This window comes from Nannobrachium achirus (genome assembly GCF_963921795.1).
Source record: "Nannobrachium achirus genome assembly, chromosome: 18".
Lineage (NCBI taxonomy): Eukaryota > Metazoa > Chordata > Actinopteri > Myctophiformes > Myctophidae > Nannobrachium > Nannobrachium achirus.
In genome coordinates, this window is record NC_137825.1 from 13769688 (window position 1) to 13778970 (window position 9283).

The 9283-nt window shown below is 44.1% G+C and overlaps 1 protein-coding gene across 7 annotated transcripts in view; it reads left to right on the forward strand.

Annotated features, from left to right (window-relative positions):
• LOC308303843 (ubiquitin carboxyl-terminal hydrolase 54-like) overlaps nt 1-9283 on the forward strand; it is a 122300-nt gene that overhangs the window by 33716 nt on the left and 79301 nt on the right. For all 7 annotated transcript variants that reach the window (XR_013963024.1, XR_013963025.1, XR_013963026.1 and 4 more), the window contains exon 4: nt 7706-7819. Coding sequence is in view for 4 of the 7 variants with exons in the window: in XM_080748337.1 (XP_080604463.1) it covers nt 7706-7819 (114 nt within the window). In the remaining 3 variants the exon portion in view is untranslated. The remainder of the gene's footprint in view (nt 1-7705; nt 7820-9283) is intronic.

Consider the following 9283-nt stretch of genomic DNA (forward strand, 5'->3'; position numbering starts at 1 on the left):
CCTTTAGGTTTCCATAAAGTCGCACTAGGCTAGTAGTGTTACTCTAAATAGTAATAAAGAAATCGCCTGCTTATTGTGTCTAAAAATACATATTTAGCCACTTTAACTCATACCCTGCCAAAAAAGACGTTTTCTATAATAAAAACGTCTTTTTAACTATGGACCTCCCTGCCAGACGTCTTCTGGACGTCTTTTTTTTTTTTAAATAATAAAAAAAAAAAAAAGAATTGAAAAAAAAAAAGTTTTGGACCTCCAACAGTGTACTAGCCATGATCGCGATCGCAACATTGCATGTTTAACCCCCATACCAACCCCATCTTTCAAACATGGCAGCCATGTTTGTTTACATTTGAAGAAAACATAAGGGCTGCCTTCTCCTGAATGCCTGAACGGATTTCCAAGCGGATTTTTTTGTTTGAAAGCTGTGAAAAGCATGCACATGCATAGTGCATGATCTGTGCAAGAATGTGTGCACCAGCGTGCACACTATTTTTTTAACCCTTTGTTGGCGAACCGGCAATATAAGAGGTCCCACTTTAAATATGGCACTGAAGAAGTTAAGGACCAGATGCACCGATAATAACGCTGAAAGCAGTCTTTTTTCCTCAGTTCAGATTTGTGTTGGCACGAGGAACCAGAAGGAGATGAAGCCATTCGGCTAGAGAGAGCGAGTTATAGAACGCGACTAGGTTTCTGACGTAACGGATGGATGAAAACACACACGCACGTGTGCTTGCACCAGGGACGTGCTGGCCATTGGGAAAAGCGGGACAACTCCCGAACGGCCGGCTCATTCCCGGCCGGTCCAGGCCGGCCATTAGGAAAAAAATTAAAATAAAATGTCGGCCTTCGTTCCATTTTGGGTGCTGGGCAGCCAACAAAGTAAATCGTCACTGTCGGGCAGAAACCTTGTATCTCCAAGTTTCACATTTTTAGATTTTTTTTCCCGCAAAGCAAAGCCCTGCTTCAACATGGCCATCGCACAAAAGTAGTGAAAACAGCAGATCTACAGATCGCAAAGCAAAGCCCTGCTTCAACAAGGCCATCGCACAAAAGTAGTGAAAACAGCAGATCTACAAGCACACAACGCCTCGGCGTTGTGTGCTTGTAGATCGGCTGTTTTCACTAGTTTAAATCATTTTTAAAATGATAAATGCAAAACAAACGGTTTTGGACATACAAGGTTTCCACCCGACAACGACGAAATATAACTCATGTAATTGGCCCACTGCTGGCTTGTCACTTGTCATGATCTGAAATGGCAAATCTTTGAGTAGCAGCAGCGCTATAGAGAGAGATCTCTCTCTATAACGCGCAAGGAGGGCCTCTCCAACTCTTTTTCCTGGGCTGAATCAGGGGCCCAGCACGTCCCTGGCGTGCACACACACGCACGTGTGCGTGCAACCACGCACGTGTACGTGCACACACACGCACGGCCAAACAGATGGAAGAGAGAGCCGGTTGTTAGCGTTAAGGTCAGTGGGAGCTGCATTGTGTCCCGTACAGGACGGTACAGCACAGGACAGGACAGACAGGACGGATCCTCCGTTGGAAATGAATGAACCCCACGGCCCTCTTTTTGCTGCAGTCCAGGGTTGATTTTGTCGTCTAAAGCAGGGGTTTTCAAAATGGGTGAACGGGGAACCCTGGGGTGCCGCGACGGCAGTCCAGGGGTGCCGCGAGATCATTTGATAATGTTTGGAATTTATTTGGACACTTGAAAAAATATTTAGTATCATTTTAAACATGAAGTACAAAGTTATTTTCAGTCGGTTCTAACCAAAATGGCAATTATCTCAATGTTTTCCTCGCAACATAATCACTAAAATATCGTCACTGTGGGGCAGAAACCTTGTATCTCCGAGTTTCAAATGTGTACGTCTTTTGGTAAAGCAAAGCCCTGCTTCATCATACAAGACTGTCGCACAAAACTAGTGAAAACAGCCGATCTACAAGCACACAACCTTGTGTGCTTGTAGATCTGCTGTTTTCACTAGTTTAGTACATTTTATAGATGATAAATATAAAACGAACGGTTTTGGACATACAAGGTGTCCACCCGACAACGACGATATGCTATAAATATAAGGTGCTGGGAGTGAACATTATAATGTAGGGGTGCCTCGGATAAAAAAAAATCACACCCGTGTGAACTGAGCGGTGGTCGTGGGGGGGGGGGGGGGGGGGGGGGTGCCTGTGTGTGTGGGGTGGGTGTGTGTGTTTGTGTGTGTGTGTGTGTGTGTGTGTGTGTGTGTGTGTGTGTGTGTGTGTGTGTGTGTGTGTGTCTGGCCTGGCCTGAACAACAGCGCCCCTCCCTTAACATGTGTGGTCAAAAAAGGTACTTCAGGCTACATACATACACGCACACACGCACGCATACACACACGGCCACGTATAGGAGACGGTGTAACCACCGCTCAAAAATATGTATGAGGTGCCCTGAGACAAAAAAGTTTGGGAACCCCTGGTCTAAAGCAGTGGTTCTCAACCTCTTCAGGCCTCGACCCACAAAATAATCATATTTGAACCAGAGACCCCTCCCACCCTGATGAGCACTAAGAGTTGAGGCGATACATTTTGTATGACACAGTTCTATTGTGAAAATAGCCTTGAGTTGCGAGGCGTTGTGAGCATATAGATCGGCTATTTTCACAATCTCTTACTCTTGTGTTTGACAATTTGGCCAATGTTTAATTTGTCATTTTAGATGTATTAAAAAGTCCTTAAATTGTCACTTTATAACAACAATAATAATAATAATAATAATAATAATAATAATACATCAAACTTATATAGCGCTTTTAATGGTACTCAAAGTCGCTTTACAAAACAAATAAAAACAACTTTATTAGGACAATAATTAAAAGGCAAAAAGCTATAAAAGAAAATTAGCAGGGACACAAAACAGATTAAAATAGCTGAGAGGGAGAGTAGAGTTAGGTAGGGAAAGCAAGTCAAAAAAGGTGTTTTTTTGAGTGAGGCTTTGAACACGTCAAGGGTGGGGGCTGCGACTGAGAAAGCCCTGTCACCCCAGGGGTGTTTTTTTTGCCTTATGGTTAAATTCCAGGAGGTTAGCATTTCCAGACCTGAGGGGGCGGGAAGGAGGGAACATGGCGTTTGACGAGGTCAGAGTGATAGCAGGGAGCCTGGTTGTTGAGGGCCTTGAAGGTGGTGATCAGTATTTTGAAATCGATTCTGTATTTTACTGGGAGCCAATGGAGGTTATGGAGAACGGGGTGATGTGGTCTCTTGATGGGGTTTTGGTGAGGAGGCGGGCTGCAGAGTTTTGCACGTATTGAAGTTTTTTGAGTACTTTGGAGGTGGCACCGTATAGAAGGCTGTTGCAGTAGTGGAGTATGGATGTGATGAAGCCATGGAAGGGCAGCAGTTTGGGATAGTGCAGGAGTGTGGGACTTTAGAAATGTGCATTACCCTCTATACACTTACATTTTATGTTGGTTTGTTTTTTCTGTTGAGTGAGAAAACCATGTTGCACATTAATTTAATCATCTCGGGACCCCCCAAAATAATTTGGGGACCCCGAGTTGAGAACCACTGGTCTAAAACTATGACGGAAAATGTTTGTCGACTACTTTTTTTCACTGACGAAAACTAAATAAAAACTGTGGAGGCGGCAGTGGCTCAGGGGTAGAGCAGCCGGATGGGAGCCGTGTGGTTTCCAGTTCGATCCCGGGCTCCCCCAGAGTTGGTGTCAAAGAGTCCTTGAGCAAGACTCTGAACCCCTAGTTGCTCCCGATGAGCAGATTGAGCCTTGAGCCTTTGCGGTTTCCTCTGCCATCGGTGTGTGAATGTGTGCGTGAATTGGTGAAAGTGATGCACAATCTATGTAAAGCGCTTTGAATAAAAAGCACTATATATTTAATGCTCGGTTGCGAGCAGGTGTCACATTCCGAAAATAGCAGATCTACAAGTTCACAACGCAGCTTTTGAGCTTGTAGATCTGCTATTTTCGCCATGCAGCCTGCTAAGATACATTTTATTCTGCTAAATTAACTGTAGACTTAGCCAACTATAAATAGTATGATACTTAGTTGACTAAAACTAGACTATCACTAACACATTTCAGATGACTGAAATCAAATGTGACTAAAACTAATTCGAATTTTATTCAAAGGACTACGACTAAAACTAAACCCAGTGTTGCAGTCACAATCAACACTACTGCAGTCTGGTAATCATTTGTAAGTTCCGACCAGGCATGTGCACACATAGACATCAAAGGGGGCTTGAGCCCCTGCCCTGTTATCCGTCTGTAAAAAGTGCCCTCTCTGGACCATGAATGCATACCTGAAGACAGCATTCAAGAGAATTGCCTTGTCCAAACTCTCCTGAACTTGAATGCAGCATCTTATGTTGAATGAATTGCCCTCTCTGTGTAGAAATCCATGCTGTTACGCCTGTTATGTCTCCAGTATTGACTTGTTTATGCTTAGTTCAGTGTGGTGTAAAGCACTGATTTTCGATACTTTCACCAAAAGGCCCTTTTAGAAATGTCAGCCCCTGCCTCTCTAACATTCTCTGCACGTCCCTGGTCCTGACTGTGTACAGTGCTGTATACAGAAGGACCGGCACCATCAATCAAGAAGCGATTTATTGAAGGAAAAGGAAACCAAAACTATAGTGGATACGTGTGCCAGATTGCTTTGGTTTTCCATCACCGTCTACAGTGATGTGGGGGAGGGAGGTGGGTGTGCACTAAAAGCCTGTTGTACATCGCCACTGTCGGGCAGAAACCTTGTATCTCCAAGTTTCAAATTCGTATGTTTTTTTTTCTTCCGCAAATTAAAGCTCTGCTTCATCACTAGAGACTGTTGCACAAAACTAGTGAAAATAGCAGATCTACGAGCACACAACGCGTCTCGGTACGAGGCGTTGTGTGCTTGTAGATCGGCTATTTTCACTAGTTTAAATCATTTTTAAAATGATAAATACAAAACGAACGGTTTTGGACATACAAGGTTTCCACCCGACAACGACGATATACTTCATCGTATGCGACATCAAGTGCTGAAAAGAGACGATCTACAACAGGGTTCCCCAATAGGCGGCCTGCGGGCCATTTGCGGGGGCTACTGTCTGGCCCACACCAACCCCAGTAATAATGGTGGTATAAGAGCAGCAACAACACTAGTATATCGTCGTTATCGGGTGGAAATCTCGTATCTCCAAATTTGTACGTTCTTTCGCAAATCGTACAAGGCAGTCGCACAAAAGTAGTGAAAAGAGCAGATCTACAAGCACACAACGCCTCGCACCGCGAGGCGTTGTGTGCTTGTAGATCGGCTGTTTTCACTAGTTTAAATCATTTTTTTAAATGATAAATTCAAAACGAACGGTTTTGGACATACAAGATTTTCACCCGACAACAACGAAAACTGTCGCTGGAGTAGCGGGAACGCCACCGTCGTCCCCTGCAATGTTGTGGCCCTCGGCTTGGTACCCTAGACATAATTCGGCCCTTGGGGAAAACTAATTGGGGAACCCTGATCTACAAGCTCACACGTTTTTTACTGAAGTAAAAGTATCAATACGCTGCTGTAGAAACAGTCTGTTACGAGTACAGGTCCACCATTCAAAGTTTACTTGAGTAAAAAGTACAAAAGTATTGGCATCATAATGTACTTAAAGTAAAAGTACTCATTATTTATTTGTACTTATGCAGAATTTCCCATTTCAAGATTTCAAATGTATCGAATTCATGAAAAAATATTTTGAAATTAGCAGATCTGTAAATCATCTGTTTTCAAATAGCCAACGTTATAAAAGGTTTGTTCAACACAAATGACCTGACGGAGCCCAGGGTCAGTGTGTTCCTGCGCGTGCGTTCTTGCGCGTGTGTGCGTGTGTGTGCGTGTGTGTGTGTGTGTATGTGTGCGCTTAAAGACTATGGATTGTGTTTATCTCGGTAGGGAACCATCGATACAGATAATTGCTTCCCAGCTAACAAGGGATGGTGCAATCAGTCAGAGAGAGAGAGAGAGAGAGAGAGAGAGAGAGAGAGAGAGAGAGAGAGAGAGAGAGAGGAAGACAGGACACATTGAACAATGAAGTGCTTACTGCTTTCATTTATTTTGAATAAGGTGAGGTGGTAAGTACTCAAAATGGTAAATGCTGAATGAGGTGCTTTACAGAGATTGTGCATTACATTCACCCATTCACACGCACATTCATACACCGATGGCGGAGGGAACCATGCAAGGCACCAACCTGCTCATCGGGAGCTACTAGGGGTTCAGAGTCTTGATCAAGGACTCTTCCACAATAACTCTGGGGGAGCCCGGGATCGAACTGGCAACCAAGCGACCACTCTACCCCTGAGCCACTGCTGTGGTAGTCCCATGGTACACACTGCAATGTAGAGTTGTCTCTTTGTATTCAAGATATTCAATATACTGATGATATTCAGTAATATACCGATGATATTCAGTAATATACTGATGATATTCAGTCATATACTCTCTCTCGGTCGTCCTCAGATGAGCTTCCATCGGAGTCTCCAATCTTTCCGGTTCTCCATACACCCGGCCAGCTCCGAAGAGCTTTCAGCTCCCGCATCCTTCTTCAGGACGTCCACATACGTTAACGCGGAACGTCTTCGCGATCGATGCCTGCGCGTTGGTTCCCACAGGACCAGCCTGCTGGCCGGGAGCTCCCGATGTCTGTGGCAGTGGCCGGCCAGCTTCATCCTCCTAGCTGCTACCTTATTGCTGAGCCTCTGCAGTTGCCTGTACAGGTCCTTGTTGGTAATGTGGATGTTCTGGTCCACATTCAGAACAGCTCGTAGCATTCTGGTGTAGCACCCATCCAGGGACTTCTGCAGGGTGGGTGTCAGGGTCCAGCTTTCGCAGCCATACAGGAGTACAGACTCCACAGTGGCGTGGAATAGGCTCAGCTTTATGTGTCGGGGGAGATTCGAGCACCACACTCTTGACATACCGTTCAGGGCCCTCCACGCTAGTGCCTTCCTGACCTTAAGGTCCTGTTCTGTGGAGTTCATCCAGGAACCCAAGTATTTGAAGTCATTGACCTCTCGCAGAGCGTTGCCATCTGATGTTGTAATTGGTGGATGGTCCATGTGGATGCTGATGATATTCAGTCATATACTGATGATACTCATATTCAGTCATATACTGATGATATTCAGTAATATACTGATTGAAGATATTCAGCAGTGACTTTAACTTCATGTCATGTTGAGAATCAGAATAAGTTATTGCATTTCTTTCTTTCTTTCTTTCTTTCTTTCTTTCTTTCTTTCTTTCTTTCTTTCTCCTTCTCCCTCCTTTCTTTCTGCCATATCTGTCCATACTTTCCCCGCGCGCCTACGAGCGTGCACGTGTCTGTGCGTGACTGGGAGCCGCTGTATGATCGATTGCTAGTAAATGTGTTCAGTCAGGGAATCGGGCCGCTTCCTATGAAATATAGATGCTGTTCCCTCAATCAGATTAACAAGAGCACACACACACACACACACACACACACACACACACACACACACACACACACAGACAGACAGACATACTGTACGCACACACATAACGTGCACACTCTCGTTGATCCCTGTGTGTGTGTGTGTGTGTGTGTGTGTGTGTGTGTGTGTGTGTGTGTGTGTGTGTGTGTGTGTGTGTGTGTGTGTGTGTGTGTGTGTGTGTGTGTGTGTGTGTGTGTGTGTGTGTGTCTTCAGGAGAACCTGCTGATGAGGATCCACTTCCATATCAGTGCAGAGAGCAGAGAGGACATCTGTACAGCCAAACACTGCATTCCACACCAGAAGTTTGCTATGACGCTGTTTGAGCAGGTGAGACGCACATGCACACAATTCAATTCAATTCAATTCAATTCAATTCAATTCAATTCAATTCAATTCAATTCAATTCAAAGGGCTATATTGGCATGAGAAAACATACGTTTACATTGCCAAAGCAGAAGTGTTCACAATACAATACAATACAATACAATACAATACAATACAATACAATCAAGACAAAATATGTACAAGTGAAAGGAGTGAAACAGTATATATACACCCGTACAATGATTAACAATTTTGTGCGCGACTCATGTAGTAGACCGGTAGACAAGATGACAGCTTTCGAATAATAAATAATCCATTGGAATAGACAAATCCGTTGCCAGGCAGTATCCTGCTGAATCCGCCAGTATTTACATAAGAAAACGTTGGAAACAGCAGCTGTGCGCTATGGTAAAATGTGGGCACGTTCGCGCACATAGCAGACGATATGTGCGCGGATCATATGCCAGGCGGGCACAAGAATCAAACAACTATCAAATATAAAAAACGAAGATATGGCCGTGCAGCTCCTTCCTCTGTTTACAACGGCAGCTGCGATGGGCTCTCAGACCGGATATGAAAACCTAGATCCGGTCTAAACAGGAAATACGACCGGATACAGTTAGGGGGCGGGCCTAAGACTCCGAAACGGCCATATACAGCGATCATACTTTTAATCGTTTCATAATGATTAAAGCTAATTAAATTTCCGGGAACGACGGGCATCGCAGCGTGGTACAGCGGGAAATCAACGGTTTCGACGGGGATCGCAGAGTATTAGTTAATAGTCTTTAACCCTGCAAGACCCACTGTAGCTTTTTGGCTACATTTATTTTTGAAAGCTACAGCAGCTTCAAAGCTACAATGAAGTTGAGCTGCTTTCAACTTCAGACATGCAGTCTATCTGCAGGGGTGGACAGTGGTACTCAAAGTGCAGTACAAATAAATAAACGGTAGATGCACAGAAAGAAAGCCATGCACAAAACGTCCAGTGTAGCGTGACTGTGGACACGATGTTTCATCGCCTCCCTCCATCCGTCCATCTGTCCCCGTGTCTCAGATAGGGATGGGACTATAAGCGATATTATCGTTTATCGTGATAAAAAACACTCCCGATAATCGTATCGTGGAGATTTTTAATTGATTGTGATATCGTCCTCCGTCACGCACTGGGATCAATTCACTTTTATTTGCCGAGCTGCATATCTGGTACCACTTAAACCCTCTATAATTGATAAAAGGTACTTATAATATACATACTTGATATTTTTTTCACTCTCTATCAAATGTCTTGATCTACAAGTTCACAACGCGTCGCATTGCAACGCGTTGTGAGCTTGTAGATCTGCTATATTTTTGCAAATTTTCCGCCCCAGGATAATGGATTTTGATTATCGCGATAATACGTAAATCGTGATTTCTTATGTCATAATAATTGTAATATGATATTTTCATATCGTCCCATCTCTA